This window comes from Scyliorhinus torazame, chromosome 13, assembly GCF_047496885.1.
Source record: "Scyliorhinus torazame isolate Kashiwa2021f chromosome 13, sScyTor2.1, whole genome shotgun sequence".
NCBI lineage: Eukaryota > Metazoa > Chordata > Chondrichthyes > Carcharhiniformes > Scyliorhinidae > Scyliorhinus > Scyliorhinus torazame.
Genome location: NC_092719.1, coordinates 2649108 through 2666580, shown reverse-complemented (window position 1 = coordinate 2666580; position 17473 = coordinate 2649108). Strand labels below are relative to the sequence as shown.

Genomic DNA, 17473 nt, shown 5'->3' with positions numbered 1-17473 from the left:
TCTTCATTCTGAAATGCCAGATGTACTTTATGTAATCTGATCTCCAAGTGCATTCTTTATAAACCAGTCAACCAGCAAATAACAATCACTATAATATGTAGCACTGTAACCACAATACAGAGCTGTGCATTCACCCTGAATCTTAGCCCCCTACTCTACTCCCTGTACACACACGACTGGGTTCCAACTCCATCTACAAGTTTGCTGACGATACGATCATAGTGGGTCGGATCTCGAATAATGATGAGTCAGAATACAGGAGGGAGATAGAGAACCTAGTGGAGTGGTGTAGCGACAACAATCTATCTCTCAATGCCAGCAAAACTAAAGAGCTGGTCATTGACTTCAGGAAGCAAAGTACTGTACACACCCCTGTCTGCACCAACAGGGTCAAGGTGTAGATGGTTAACAGTTTCAACTTCCTAGGAGTGCACATCACCAAACATCTGTCCTGGTCCACCCATGTCGACGCTACCACCAAGAAAGCACAACAGCACCTAGACTTCCTCAGGAAACTACGGAAATTCGGCACGTCCACACTGACTTTTACCAACTTTTACAGATGCACCATAGAAAGCATCCTATCGGGCTGCATCACAGCCTGGTATGGCAACTGCTCGGCCCAGGACCGCAAGAAACTTCAGAGATTCGTGAACACCGCCCTGTCCATCACACAAACCTGCCTCCCATCCATTGACTCCATCTACACCTCCCGTTACTGTTGATCTCCAAATTTCTTTCTCTGTCAGTCTGGCCTCAATAAAAGTTGAGACTGATTCGCACGTAAACAGAAGTTATTTATTTAGCTTGCAAGCTTAATCATCTTACAGAAATGTAAGAGACATCCAGCCTCTTTCATTCCAGAAAACGACTGAACTAACAGACAAAGGGATCTCTGCAAAATCAGTTCAAATGGTATCAAGTTTCACATACTCGACGGACATAGGTCAGCCTATGTCCCTCCTGACCTGTTCGATCTATTCTGATTGGCTCACTTCCAATCCCTTTCTCTGGCCCCTATCAATGAAGCATCACCCTCATAGACACACCTCTTCCTGCTTTTTCCATGCGGTCTCAAATTCCTTTGTCCCTAACTGCAAAAATCAAAGTGGCTTATTTCTACATTACATTAACTAGTAACTCTAAAGTAACTATTTTATATCACATTCGTCATTCCCTCCTTTTATCATTCCATGATAACCGAACTATCCAATCTATAGCTACGGTTCCTCATCTAAAAAGATTCGTCGCTGCATTTCCAATTCCTGTCTTAGCCCCCCTTCATCTGCTTCACCCTCATGGATTTTAACAGTTAAATTTTTTTCTCGGTGATTGGGGCGGTGATCTGATCCAGTGCACCCAGCATTCTACCCATCACACATTTAAGGATGGCCAGGCCCACAAAGATGCAGCCGATAGCTACCACTAGATACATGGCCATATTTATCAACCAGTCCTTCCATCCTCCAAATCCCCAGTTACCCCAAGAGTCAGGATCCTGCATCCCGTCCAAGTGATCCCGTATGCGATCCATAAATTTAGTAATGTTAGCAGTCAAGTCCTGAATCCCCATAATACACTTGCCCTGTACTATGGCGCATACCCCACCCTCACGGGCCAGAAGATAGTCAAGAGCATACCGGTTGCGTAAGGACCTCCCAGTAGCCCAGTTTATCCAATTTTGAAATGCCCATTCGGGCCGCCCAGCAATGCAGAAAGCCCTATTCCCAACAGTGATATGAGAGACATTCGCCCAGCCACAAAGGAGCTGGAGGCCAGCGTTCAATGGAACGCAAGTGGTGCTATAACAAACGCATTCAAGATCTGTGTCCTTCTTTTCTCTATTTGCTCTCTTTTTTTTTTAAAACTTAAAAATGTTTGAAAATTCAAATTGAATTACTGCAACTTGCAAGCTTAGCTCTGATCTCAACTCAGAACTAAATTTACAATTTGCTTAACACAAACTTGTATAACATTTACAACTTAATTATTTCTTTATCTTAACAATTTTTTCTTTTAACAAGTTTTTTTTTCTGTTACATACACATAAGTATTAGCAAAATCAACTATCATAAGTATTAGCAAAATCAATTATCATCTTCAGATTGACACTTTTTAATATGGTGTCCATGATCTTCTTTAAGTTTCTATTAATCTCCAGATAAAATGAGATAAACCTTATTTCAAGTAAGTAAAATTTAAGATTCTGGCAATTTCAATCAATTGCTTTCGAAAATAATAACTTTTATCAAAGAGGTAGAGAAACCCACTGGTTTCCTTTAATTAATTCAAAACGTAACTTTGCTGGTGTTCACTGACTCAAAGGAAAGGTATCCGATTACACTGCAGACTGTTATCTCAAGGCCTGAGTGAGAAGCACTGTCTGTTTTCAACTCCGCCTGCTGCTGTTAACCCTTTGAGAGACTTCTGCTTCAACCTCACAATCTCAACTAGACCTCGGAACTTTACAGTCCAAGGAGACAATTTTAGCTTAATCAACTATATATTTAAAACACTCACACATAGAGTTGAACCATCTTCAGATTTAAAAACAGTTATACTGGACTGAACCCCCATCTATTGAAGTCCCATCAGCCCCTGAACCCATATAATAGACTGAACCTTTATTATTTAAAGTCCCATCAGCCTCTGAACCCTAATAATAGACTGAACCTTTATTATTTAAGTCACATCAGCCTCTGAACCCCGATAATAGACTGAACCTTTATTATTTAAAGTCACATCAGCCCAAAACCCTAACCCAAGCCGAAACAACAATATGAAATCCCATCAATTAAAGTGCTAATCCCCAGACTGACCTGTGATTTCGTCGAGGCGGTCTTTCTGTGCCAACCGCGAGTGACCAGACTAATCAGACGATAAGAAGAGGGGAACAATCAATGCTGGTCGTTTTCCATTTCTACATTGAGGGCCCTTTGTTCCCGTCCTCCTGTTCATAATCAGTCTAATTCTGATTTCGCAGTTGGAACAGGATCGCCCAGAGAAATCCCGGGTTTCGGCACCAAATGTTGATCTCCAAATTTCTTTCTCTGTCAGTCTGGCCTCAATAAAAGTTGAGACGGATTCGCACGTAAACAGAAGTTATTTATTTAGCTTGCAAGCTTAATCATCTTACAGAAATGTAAGAGACATCCAGCCTCTTTCATTCCAGAAAACGACTGAACTAACAGACAAAGGGATCTCTGCAAAATCAGTTCAAATGGTATCAAGTTTCACATACTCGACGGACATAGGTCAGCCTATGTCCCTCCTGACCTGTTCGATCTATTCTGATTGGCTCACTTCCAATCCCTTTCTCTGGCCCCTATCAATGAAGCATCACCCTCATAGACACACCTCTTCCTGCTTTTTCCATGCGGTCTCAAATTCCTTTGTCCCTAACTGCAAAAATCAAAGTGGCTTATTTCTACATTACATTAACTAGTAACTCTAAAGTAACTATTTTATATCACATTCGTCATTACCTGGGGAAAGCGGGCAGCATAATCAAAGACCCCTCCCCACCTGGCTTACTCACTCTTCCAACTTCTTCCATCTTGCAAGAGATAAAGTCTGAGAACACGCACAAACAGATTCAAAAACAGCTCCTTCCACACTGTCACCAGACTCCGAAACGACTTCCTTATGGACTGGACTGATTAATATTACACCCTGTACGCTTCACCTGATGCCGGTGTTTATGTATTTACATTGTGGACCTTGTGTTGCCCTATTATGTATTTTTTTTATATTTTCTTTTCTTTTCATGTATGAGCTGTGCACAGGACAATATTTTTCACTGTACCTCGATACATGGATCAGTAAATCCTGTATCAATGTAACAATGTTCTTGGATCAATGTAGGTCAAGGTGCTGAATGTGACACAATAAAGGACAGCAACATTACAGGCATTACACAGCTAAAGAACCTAAAATTCTGCAGCCTTTCACACAACACAGCACCTTTAATGTAATCAAACTTCCCAAGATTCTTCCAAGACTTTTAAATTATTTCATGGGGAGAAGGCTTCACTGGCTAAGACAGCATTTATTTCCCACCCCTAGTTGCCATTGAGAAACATACAAAATAGAAGCAGGAGGAGGCCATTTGGCCCTTCGAGCCTGCTCCACCATTCATTACTGTCTGACCAGAGGAGGGGCAATATTGGATTTAGTACTTGGTAATGAACCAGGGCAAGTGATAGATTTGTTAGTGGGGGAGCATTTTGGAGATAGTGACCACAATTCTGTGACTTTCACTTTAGTAATGGAGAGGGATAGGTGTGTGCAACAGGGCAGGGTTTACAATTTGGGGAAGGGTAAATACGATGTTGTCAGACAAGAAATGAAGTGCATAAGTTGGGAACATAGGCTGTCATGGAAGGACACAAGTGAAATGTGGAACTTGTTCAAGGAACAGGTACTACGTGTCCTTGATATGTATGTCCCTGTCAGGCAGGGAAGAGATGGTCGAGTGAGGGAACCATGGTTGACAAGAGAGGTTGAATGTCTTGTTCAGAGGAAAAAGGAGACTTATGTAAGGCTGAGGAAACAAGGTTCAGACAGGGCGTTGGAGAGATACAAGATAGCCAGGAGGGAACTGAAGAAAGGGATTAGGAGAGCTAAGAGAGGACATGAACAATCTTTGGCGGGTAGGATCAAGGAAAACCCCAAGGCCTTTTACACATATGTGAGAAATATGAGAATGACTAGAGCGAGGGTAGGTCCGATCAAGGACAGGAGCGGGAGATTGTGTACTGAGTCTGAAGATATAGGAGAGGTCTTGAACGAGTACTTTTCTGTATTTACAAATGAGAGGGGCCATATTGTTGGAGAGTGTGAAACAGACTGGTAAGCTCGAGGAAATACTTGTTAGGAAGGAAGATGTGTTGGGCATTTTGAAAAACTTGAGGATAGACAAGTCCCCCGGGCCTGACGGGATATATCCAAGGATTCTATGGGAAGCAAGAGATGAAATTGCAGAGCCGTTGGCAATGATCTTTTCGTCCTCACTGTCACCAGGGGTGGTACCAGGGGATTGGAGAGTGGCAAATGTCGTGCCCCTGTTCAAAAAAGGGACTAGGGATAACCCTGGGAATTACAGGCCAGTTAGTCTTACTTCGGTGGTAGGCAAAGTCATGGAAAGGGTACTGAAGGATAGGATTTCTGAGCATCTGGAAAGACACTGCTTGATTAGGGATAGTCAGCACGGATTTGTGAGGGGTAGGTCTTGCCTTACAAGTCTTATTGAATTCTTTGAGGAGGTGACCAAGCATGTGGATGAAGGTAAAGCAGTGGATCTAGTGTACATGGATTTTAGTAAGGCATTTGATAAGGTTCCCCATGGTAGGCTTCTGCAGAAAGTAAGGAGGCATGGGATAGTGGGAAATTTGTCCAGTTGGATAATGAACTGGCTAACCGATAGAAGTCAGAGAGTGGTGGTGGATGGCAAATATTCAGCCTGGATCCCAGTTACCAGTGGCGTACCGCAGGGATCAGTTCTGGGATTCTGCTGTTTGTGATTTTCATGAATGACTTTGATGAGGGAGTTGAAGGGTGGGTCAGTAAATTTGCAGACGATACGAAGATTGGTGGAGTTGTGGATAGTGAGGAGGGCTGTTGTCGGCTGCAAAGAGACATAGGTAGGATGCAGAGCTGGGCTGAGAATTGGCAGATGGAGTTTAACCCTGAAAAGTGTGAGGTTGTCCATTTTGGAAGGACAAATATGATCGCGGAATACAGGGTTAACGGTAGAGTTATTGGCAATGTGGAGGAGCAGAGAGATCTTGGGGTCTATGTTCATACATCTTTGAAAGTTGCCACTCAAGTGGATAGAGCTGTGAAGAAGGCCTATGGTGTGCTAGCGTTCATTAACAGAGGGATTGAATTTAAGAGCCGTGAGGTTATGATGCAGCTGTACAAAACTTTGGTAAGGCCACATTTGGAGTACTGTGTACAGTTCTGGTCGCCTCATTTTAGGAAGGATGTGGAAGCTTTGGAAAAGGTGCAAAGGAGATTTACCAGGATGTTGCCTAGAATGGAGAGTAGGTCTTACGAGGAAAGGTTGAGGGTGCTAGGCCTTTTCTCATTAGAACGGAGAAGGATGAGGGGCGACTTGATAAGAGCTTTATAAGATGATCAGGGGAATAGATAGAGTAGACAGTCAGAGACTTTTTACCCGGGTGGAACAAACCATTACAAGGGGACATAAATTTAAGGTGAATGGTGGAAGATATAGGGGGGATGTCAGAGGTAGGTATTTTACCCAGAGAGTAGTGGGGGCATGGAATGCACTGCCTGTGGAAGTAGTTGAGTCGGAAACATTAGGGACCTTCAAGCAGCTATTGGATAGGTACATGGATTACGGTAAAATGATATAGTGTAGGTTTATTTGTTCTTAAGGGCAGCACGGTAGCATTGTGGTTAGCACAATTGCTTCACAGCTCCAGGGTCCCAGGTTCGATTCCGGCTTGGGTCACTGACTGTGCGGAGTCTGCACATTCTCCCCATGTGTGCGTGGGTTTCCTCCGGGTGCTCCGGTTTCCTCCCACAGTCCAAAGATGTGCAGGTTAGGTGGATTGGCCATGCTAAATTGCCCATAGTCTCCAAAATTGCCCTTAGTGTTGGGTGGGGTTACTGGGTTATGGGGATAGGGTGGAGGTGTGGACCTTGGGCAGGGTGCTCTTTTCAAGAGCCGGTGCAGACTCGATGGGCCGAATGGCCTCCTTCTGCACTGTAAATTCTCTGAACTCCTCATAAGTACACCCACAGTTCTGATAGAGAGGGAGTTTCAGGATTTCTATCCTGCGGAAACAATCTTGAAACTAAATTTGACAGTGAGTCACATGAGAAAATATTCAGACAGAAGGTCAAAACCTTGGAGTAGGTTTTAAGGAGATTCTTCAAAGAGGAAAGAGAAGTAGAGAGATGGAGAGGTTTAGGGTGGGGATTCCAGAGGGCACAGCAGCCAATGGTGGAGTGGTCAAAACTGGGGATTCTCAACAAGCTTGAATTGGTGGAGTGCAAAGTTCTTGGAGGGCTGTAAGAACAGAGGAGGGTGCAGATATAGGGAGGTTTGGAACCATGGAGTGATGCAAAAAATAGGATGAAAATTTGGAAAATTGGGTTTTGTTTAACTGAGGTCCAAATGTGCGCTGGGATGCCGGAGAATGGGACTTGGTGCAACTTAGGACACAGGCAGTAGAGTTTTGAATGACCTCAAGCTTAAGAGGTAATTTAAAATAAGGACTGGAGGAATTATTTTCCTGCTGCTGCATTGTAGGTAGTGTCTGGACTGTTATAGGTCATTCAGATTTGGTAAATAAAGGGTTAATTTAGCGTTTAACACTATATTTTGAGGAATAGAATAGACAACCTCATAACCGTTCGAGCTTTTTTATGAATGAGACATTTTAATTGCCAGGACAGTGATCGCGCTGAATTTGTGTAAGAGCTAACTAATCCATTGCCCTCACCAAGAACCTACTCTTTCAATTAATTTGTGGTTTCTGGTGAGGTCAGCAGTTAAGAACATAAGAACGTAAGAACTAGGAGCAGGAGTAGGCCATCTGGCCCCTCGAGCCTGCTCCGCCATTTAATGAGATCACGGCTGATCTTTGTGGACTCAGCTCCACTCTCCGGCCCGTACACAATATCCTCGAATCCCTTTATTCTTTAGAAAGGTATCTTTTTCTTAAAAACGTTTAAAGAAGGAGCCTCAACTGCTTCACTGGGCAAGGAATTCCAGAGATTCACAACCCTTTGGGTGAAGAAGTTCCTCCTACACTCCGTCCTAAATCTACTTCCCCTTATTTTGAGGCTATGCCCCCTAGTTCTGCTTTCCCCGACCAGTGGAAACAACCTGCCCGCATCTATCCTATTTATTCCCTTCATAATCTTATATGTTTCTATAAGATCCCCCCGCATCCTTCTAAACTCCAATGAGTACAGTCCCAGTTAATGAGCTAAACGTTAATAAACAATATAAAACCCTTGTCTATTAATTTAATCCTTTGATCCCTTTGAGGGCGGTGTTCTCCTAAGAACTTTTACAACTTTCTATTAAATAATAGTTCTGAGAAAACGCCTGAACATTAAATAGAATTATATCAATTTAACAAGCCATAAAGACTGGTTGCCAAAGTTGCGGGATGCCAGCTTTGTTCCTGTTATGCACAGTAAGCTTTCTCAGCCATGGCATTAATAAATCTATGGCTAGCAAACAGCACACCTTTCCCCATTGGGAAGGAAAGAGAGTGATTGCCCTGTTTACTCCGACAAAGAAGCTAATAATGATCAAGCTTTGGAAACAAGCCATTTACAGCCTCAGTCTGCGGCTTCAGAAATGCTTGTGCTCTGATTGATGCTTAAATGTGGAAGACAGCCCAGCTAAATAGACGACATCAGGGTCAATGGAAGCAGTACCATAAAGGACCTCCTCTAATTCCATCATGTTCACCAATGGCATCCTTAGGGCCAGGTCCACTGTTTGCTGCTGGTGATTAAACTAATACTGACACCATTTGGTTTGGGTCTCTTGTCTTAGGACATCCCAATCCTCTGCCTGGAATGAAATGAATGAATGAAATGAAATGAAATGATTTCATTCATTTCATTTCATTTCATTTCATTTGGTTTGGGTCCCTTGTCTTAGGACATCCCAATCCTCTGCCCACCTACGCAGACCAACACTCTCCTTATTGTAGATTCATTTGGGCTCCTCATCAGCATAAAAGATCCTAGTTAGACTGATGAATTTCTGAATGCGGCCGCAGCATTTTAGCAACTTTGTCAAGGGTATTTTGGGGATTTCTGAGCCACTTGAGACTGCTCCGTTGTGAGACAATAAGATGTAGGCCATTTGGCCCATCAAGTCTTCTGCGTCATTCAATGACATCATGACTGATCCCAGTGGTACGGCACGGTGGCGCAGTGGTTAGCACTGCTGACGCACGGCAGCGAGGACCCGGGTTCGATCCTGGCCCCGGGTCATTGTCTGTGTGGAGTTTGCACATTATCCCCATGTCTGTGCGGGTCTCACCCCCACAACCCAAAAAGATGTGCAGGAGAGGTGGATTGGCCACGCTAAATTGCTCGTTAATCCAGTGATACATTGGCTCGAAGTCAATACCAGTTCTATTCCGCTCGATAATGGGTGCCAGAGAGGTATTTGTAATAAAACAAAACCAAAATAAAGCTCTTGCCGGATCCAGAAAACAAAAACCAAAAAGGCTGAACACAGAATGTCAGGCAGCATCTGTGATCGATGCAATGCTTCCCTGTCTTGTAATTGGCAGCAGTCAGTTATCAAGCAGCATTTACCAATACTCCAAATCAAAGCCCAGCCCTCTGGATTAGTGAATAGCATTCGCGATAGTATTAATTTACATATCTAATTTCAAATTTCCTGTACGTGCAGATAATAAGGCGAAATCATCTCGGATAAATTTAACACAACCAACTGGAAGGTAAAAGCATTGATCAAATACACTAGCAAATGTATATTTTTCCAACTGTGTTTAATTACAGAATGATATTGGTGGACAACGCAGCCTCATCAACAAGTGGACAACCTTCCTTAAAGCCCGTCTGGTGTGCTCTGTTCCGGGTCCTGATGGGGTTGACACCTATTTTGATGAACTGCGTAAGTAAAAGTTCCGTTGTAGAACTTAATTCGATTTTCTCAATGGCGAGGAGCACAGAGAAGTTAATCATGGATGCATATACAATTCATTGACAGTTAAAGTTCAAAGCTGTTCACTCAAGGACCTCGAGGGTTGTAATCTCGGGATTACTCCCTGTGCCACGTGCCAGTGAGGCTAGAAATAGGAAGATAGAGCAGACAAACACGTGGCTAAACAGCTGGTGTAGGAGGGAGGGTTTCCGTTTTCTGGACCACTGGGAGCTCTTCCGGGGCAGGTGTGACCTGTATAAGATGGACGGGTTGCATCTAAACCGGAGAGGCATAAATATCCTGGCCGCGAGGTTTGCTAGTGTCACACGGGAGGGTTTAAACTAGTATGGCAGGGGGGTGGGCACGGGAGCAATAGGTCAGAAGGTGAGGGCATTGAGGGAGAACTAGGGAATAGGGACAGTGTGGCTCTGAGGCAGAGCAGACGGGGAAAAGTTGCTGAACACAGCGGGTCTGGTGGCCTGAAGTGCATATGTTTTAATGCAAGGAGCATTACGGGTAAGGCAGATGAACTTAGAGCTTGGATTACTACTTGGAACTATGATGTTGTTGCCATTACAGAGACCTGGTTGAGGGAAGGGCAGGATTGGCAGCTAAACGTTCCAGGATTTAGATGTTTCAGGCGGGATAGAGGGGGATGTAAAAGGGGAGGCGGAGTTGCGCTACTTGTTCGGGAGAATATCACAGCTATACTGCGAGAGGACACCTCAGAGGGCAGTGAGGCTATATGGGTAGAGATCAGGAATAAGAAGGGTGCAGTCACAATGTTGGGGGTATACTACAGGCCTCCCAACAGCCAGCGGGAGATAGAGGAGCAGATAGGTAGACAGATTTTGGAAAAGAGTAAAAACAACAGGGTTGTGGTGATGGGAGACTTCAACTTCCCCAATATTGACTGGGACTCACTTAGTGCCAGGGGCTTAGACGGGGCGGAGTTTGTAAGGAGCATCCAGGAGGGCTTCTTAAAACAATATGTAAACAGTCCAACTAGGGAAGGGGCGGTACTGGACCTGGTATTGGGGAATGAGCCCGGCCAGGTGGTAGATGTTTCAGTAGGGGAGCATTTTGGTAACAGTGACCACAATTCAGTAAGTTTTAAAGTACTGGTGGACAAGGATAAGAGTGGTCCGAGGATGAATGTGCTAAATTGGGGGAAGGCTAATTATAACAATATTAGGCGGGAACTGAAGAACATAGATTGGGGGCGGATGTTTGAGGGCAAATCAACATCTGACATGTGGGAGGCTTTCAAGTGTCAGTTGAAAGGAATACAGGACAGGCATGTTCCTGTGAGGAAGAAAGATAAATACGGCAATTTTCGGGAACCTTGGATGACGAGTGATATTGTAGGCCTCGTCAAAAAGAAAAAGGAGGCATTTGTCAGGGCTAAAAGGCTGGGAACAGACGAAGCCTGTGTGGCATATAAGGAAAGTAAGAAGGAACTTAAGCAAGGAGTCAGGAGGGCTAGAAGGGGTCATGAAAAGTCATTGGCAAATAGGGTTAAGGAAAATCCCAAGGCTTTTTACACGTACATAAAAAGCAAGAGGGTAGCCAGGGAAAGGGTTGGCCCACTGAAGGATAGGCAAGGGAATCTATGTGTGGAGCCAGAGGAAATGGGCGAGGTACTAAATGAATACTTTGCATCAGTATTCACCAAAGAGAAGGAATTGGTAGATGTTGAGTCTGGAGAAGGGGGTGTAGATAGCCTGGGTCACATTGTGATCCAAAAAGACGAGGTGTTGGGTGTCTTAAAAAATATTAAGGTAGATAAGTCCCCAGGGCCTGATGGGATCTACCCCAGAATACTGAAGGAGGCTGGAGAGGAAATTGCTGAGGCCTTGACAGAAATCTTTGGATCCTCGCTGTCTTCAGGGGATGTCCCGGAGGACTGGAGAATAGCCAATGTTGTTCCTCTGTTTAAGAAGGGTAGCAAGGATAATCCCGGGAACTACAGGCCGGTGAGCCTTACTTCAGTGGTAGGGAAATTACTGGAGAGAATTCTTCGAGACAGGATCTACTCCCATTTGGAAGCAAATGGACGTATTAGTGAGAGGCAGCACGGTTTTGTGAAGGGGACGTCGTGTCTCACTAACTTGATAGAGTTTTTCGAGGAGGTCACTAAGATGATTGATGCAGGTAGGGCAGTAGATGTTGTCTATATGGACTTCAGTAAGGCCTTTGACAAGGTCCCTCATGGTAGACTAGTACAAAAGGTGAAGTCACACGGGATCAGGGGTGAACTGGCAAGGTGGATACAGAACTGGCTAGGCCATAGAAGGCAGAGGGTAGCAATGGAGGGATGCTTTTCTAATTGGAGGGCTGTGACCAGTGGTGTTCCACAGGGATCAGTGCTGGGACCTTTGCTCTTTGTAGTATATATAAATGATTTGGAGGAAAATGTAACTGGTCTGATTAGTAAGTTTGCAGACGACACAAAGGTTGGTGGAATTGCGGATAGCGATGAGGACTGTCTGAGGATACAGCAGGATTTAGATTGTCTGGAGACTTGGGCGGAGAGATGGCAGATGGAGTTTAATCCGGACAAATGTGAGGTAATGCATTTTGGAAGGTCTAATGCAGGTAGGGAATATACAGTGAATGGTAGAACCCTCAAGAGTATTGAAAGTCAAAGAGATCTAGGAGTACAGATCCACAGGTCATTGAAAGGGGCAACACAGGTGGAGAAGGTAGTCAAGAAGGCATACGGCATGCTTGCCTTCATTGGCCGGGGCATTGAGTATAAGAATTGGCAAGTCATGTTGCAGCTGTATAGAACCTTAGTTAGGCCACACTTGGAGTATAGTGTTCAATTCTGGTCGCCACACTACCAGAAGGATGTGGAGGCTTTAGAGAGGGTGCAGAAGAGATTTACCAGAATGTTGCCTGGTATGGAGGGCATAAGCTATGAGGAGCGATTGAATAAACTCGGTTTGTTCTCACTGGAACGAAGGAGGTTGAGGGGCGACCTGATAGAGGTATACAAAATTATGAGGGGCATAGACAGAGTGGATAGTCAGAGGCTTTTCCCCAGGGTAGAGGGGTCAATTACTAGGGGGCATAGGTTTAAGGTGAGAGGGGCAAAGTTTAGAGTAGATGTACGAGGCAAGTTTTTTACGCAGAGGGTAGTGGGTGCCTGGAACTCACTACCGGAGGAGGTAGTGGAGGCAGGGACGATAGGGACATTTAAGGGGCATCTTGACAAATATATGAATAGGATGGGAATAGAAGGATACGGACCCAGGAAGTGTAGAAGATTGTAGTTGAGTCGGGCAGTATGGTCGGCACGGGCTTGGAGGGCCGAAGGGCCTGTTCCTGTGCTGTACATTTCTTTGTTCTTTGTTTTTGTTAGTACGGACAGCGTGGCAGATTTGGCAATAAATTTGAGGCTCCGTGGAGTTACACAGAGAGAACCAATGGAGTAATGTTTGTTTAATGACGTTGTTAATGAGTGAAATTAGTAGTATTGTGATTTTCCAGCCATCAGTCTCTCAACTTGGACATAATTACGGCCCAGTTGGCAAGGCTTCCATTCTTAAAGGCAAAGGATTGCTACAAAAACCTCTTCTCCCCTTTAGCCCGAGACTATACTCAGAATGATGATAGATGTGATGGCTCATTGTTTTGCCTATTTGCTGATCTGATTTTGATGGGGTCAGAATCGGTCAGGTTAAAATATTAATAAATAAACTCGCAAACCCTTTTATGAGTCAAAAATTCAGACAGGAGGCAGGGTTCTGAGCAGAGAACAGATTTCATCAATCTGCAATCTTGCAATTCCCTGTGAATTATGGTCTTGCTGTCAATCTTAAAAAGTAATCATTGGTCACATCAATGCTCCCTAAAATGTGCCACTGGAATGACTAGTAAAGTAGCTGGAAAACTGATTGGACAGAATGCATTCCTGTGTTATTACATTTGAACTGTAATAAGTAACATAAGGATAATATTCCTTCAGCCTTTTAGCTGTTAATTATTTCTCCTTTTTCTGTCTACCTGTGCCTTTTACATTCAGATGATCATCTTCAAGCACTGAGCATTCTGATCTGCCACTTTGGGTACTGCTAATAGAAACATAGACAAAAGGAGGAGGCCATTCGGCCCTTCAAGCCCGTTCCGCCATTCATTATGATTATGGCTGATAATCCAACTCGATAACCTAATCCAGCCTCACCATTCGCTGGGTGAAGAGATTTCTCCTCATCTCTGTCCTAAATGGTCTACCCCGTATCCTCAGACTGTGGCCCCTGGTTCTGGGCACCCCCACCATCAGGAACATCCTTGCTGCATCTACTCTGATTAGTCCTGCTATACCTGGAATCAGTCTGGTGAACCTTCTTTACATCCCCTCTACAGCAAGAACATCCTTCCTCAGATAAGGAGACCAAAACTGCCCACAATATTCCAGGTGTGATCTCACCAAGGCCCTGGATAATTACAGCAATACATCCCCGCTCCTGTACTCGAGTCCTCTTGCTATGAAGGCCAACATCCATTTGATATCTTTACCGTCTGCAGTGCCTGCATGCTCACCTTCAGTGACACCCAGGTCTTGTTGCACATTCTCTAACCTAATTTATGGCCATTCAGGTAATAATTTCCTTCCAGCCTTTGTTACCAAAATGGATAACCTCGCATTTATCCACATTATACCGCATCTGCCATTCATTTGCCCCCTCACTCAACTTGTCCAAATCACACTGAAGGATCTCTGCATCCTCCTCACAGCTCACCCTCCCACACAGCTTGGTGTCATCTGCAAATTTGGAGATACTCTGAATTGCATCTTATTCCCTCATTTAAATCACAAATATATAGTGAATAGCTGGGGTCCCAGCACTGATTCCTGCGGTATCCCACTACTCACTGTCTGCCATTTGCAAAATGACCCATTCATTTCTACTCTTCGTTTCCTGTCTGCCAAACAATTTTCTATCCATTTCAATGCTCTACTCTGAATCACATGTGCTTTAATTTTTCACACTAATCTCTGGGACTTTGTCGAAAGTTTTCTGAAAATCCAAATATACCACATCAACTGGCTCCCCCTCATCAACTCTACTAGTTACATCCTCGAAGAATTCTCGTAGATTTGTCAAGCACGATACCCCTTTCATAAATCCATGTTGACTCTGTCCGATCCTGCCATTGTTTTCCAGCTCTTGGGATGGGGGCTGTGGGCTTGTAAGAGATTTTCCTTCTTCCCTTTAGTTTATAATCCGATGCCGAGTTGTCACATTGGGAAATCTAACCATGGATTAGCAACTCGCAGCCGGAACAGGAGAAGACTGAGTCTGATCCAAAACATGGTAGCACATTGGTTAGCACTGTTGCTTCAAAGCTGCAGGTTCAATTCCCGGCTTGGGTCACGGTCTCTGCGGATTTGCACATTCTGAATTCTCCCTCTGTATACCCGAAAAGGCGCCGGAGTGTGACGACTAGGGGATTTTCACAGTAACTTCATTGCAGTGTTAATGTAAACCTACTTGTCACACTAATAAAGATTATTATGATTAAATGCTTCATCAGTATGGAACACAGGGGGCAACAATGTTCATTATTGATCACAAACTAGTATAATAGTAGATTGATGGAAAGTGTTTAGAAACTGTCCAGTAATGAGTGAAGCTAACACATTTCCTTTCAAATGACTAATTTGAATTAATTTGTTGTTCGTTGCAAAGAGGATGTGTTTTTACTCCATACAAAAGATGAAAGGAATCCTGTTGTTTATGGAGTCTTCACGACTACAAGGTAAGAATTAGCTAATGACACTCAGACCATCCACTTTCAGTGTGTGTATTACATGGAGCAAAATAAGATTTTGACCTCTATATATTTATTGTGAAGAATGAAAATAGATGTGTTTGTAACTGTCAATTTAAAACTGGTGGCCCTAATTCCTTTAATATCAACATCCCTTATCAAATTCAGGAAATTTTTTGGGAATGAGAGTTCTAACTCAGAGTTAACGAGAGTTATATACAGGGTTAATGAGAGTTATATACAGGGTTAATGAGAGTTATATACAGGGTTAATGAGAGTTTTTTACAGGGTTAATGAGAGTTATATACAGGGTTAATGAGCGTTATATACAGGGTTAATGAGAGTTATATACAGGGTTAATGAGAGGTATATACAGGGTTAATGAGAGTTATATACAGGGTTAATGAGAGTTATATACAGGGTTAATGAGAGTTATATACAGGGTTAATGAGCGTTATATACAGGGTTAATGAGAGTTATATATAGGGTTAATGAGAGTTATATACAGGGTTAATGAGGGTTATATACAGGGTTAATGAGAGTTATATACAGGGTTAATGAGAGTTATATATAGGGTTAATGAGAGTTATATACAGGGTCGATGAGAGTTATATACCGGATCAATGAGAGTTATATACAGGGTTAATGAGAGTTATATACAGGGTCGATGAGAGTTATATACCGGATCAATGAGAGTTATATACAGGGTTAATGAGAGTTATATACAGGGTTAATGAGAGTTATATAAAGGGTTAATGAGAGTTATATACAGAGTTAATGAGATGTTTATACAGAGTTACATAACAAAGGTAATCTACAAGGCTGATGAGAGTGACATACAGACTCAATGAGAGTTATATACAGGGTTAATGAGGGTTATATACAGGGTTAATGAGCGTTATATATAGGGTTAATGAGAGTTATATACAGGGTTAATGAGAGTTATATATAGGGTTAATGAGGGTTATATACAGGGTTAATGAGAGTTATATACAGGGTTAATGAGAGTTATATCCAGTGTTAATGAGAGTTAGATACAGGGTTGATGAGGGTTATATACAGGGTTAATGAGCGTTATATATAGGGTTAATGAGAGTTATATACAGTGTTAATGAGAGTTATATCTGGGTTAATGAGGGTTATATACAGGGTTAATGAGAGTTATACATAGGGTTAATGAGAGTTATATACAGTGTTAATGAGAGTTATATATAGGGTTAATGAGGGTTATATACAGTGTTAATGAGAGTTATATATAGGGTTAATGAGCGTTATATATAGGGTTAATGAGAGTTATATACAGGGTTAATGAGAGTTATATACAGGGTTAATGAGAGTTATATATAGGGTTAATGAGAGTTATATATAGGGTTAATGAGGGTTATATACAGGGTTAATGAGAGTTATATATATGGTTAATGAGAGTTATATACAGGGTTAATGAGAGTTATATATAGGGTTAATGAGGGTTATATACAGGGTTAATGAGAGTTATATACAGGGTTAATGAGAGTTATATACAGGGTTAATGAGAGTTATATATAGGGTTAATGAGAGTTATATATAGGGTTAATGAGGGTTATATACAGGGTTAATGAGAGTTATATATATGGTTAATGAGAGTTATATACAGGGTTAATGAGAGTTATATATAGGGTTAATGAGGGTTATATACAGGGTTAATGAGAGTTATATATAGGGTTAATGAGAGTTATATACAGGGTTAATGAGAGTTATATACAGGGTTAATGAGGGTTATATACAGGGTTGATGAGGGTTATATATACGGTTAATGAGGGTTATATACAGGGTTAATGAGAGTTATATATAGGGTTAATGAGAGTTATATATAGGGTTAATGAGGGTTATATACAGGGTTGATGAGGGTTATATATAGGGTTAATGAGAGTTATATATAGGGTTAATGAGAGTTATATATAGGGTTAATGAGAGTTATAAACAGGGTTAATGAGAGTTATATACAGGGTTAATGAGAGTTATATATACAGTTAATGAGGG

The 17473-nt window shown here is 42.6% G+C and overlaps 1 protein-coding gene across 3 annotated transcripts in view; it reads left to right on the top strand.

The window, feature by feature from the left end:
* The window catches only part of LOC140387805 (semaphorin-3D-like), a 482389-nt gene that overhangs the window by 331045 nt on the left and 133871 nt on the right, over window positions 1–17473 (top strand). For all 3 annotated transcript variants that reach the window (XM_072470941.1, XM_072470940.1, XM_072470942.1), the window contains 2 exons: window positions 9529–9643; window positions 15373–15442. In XM_072470941.1, the coding sequence (XP_072327042.1) occupies window positions 9529–9643; window positions 15373–15442 (185 nt within the window). The remainder of the gene's footprint in view (window positions 1–9528; window positions 9644–15372; window positions 15443–17473) is intronic.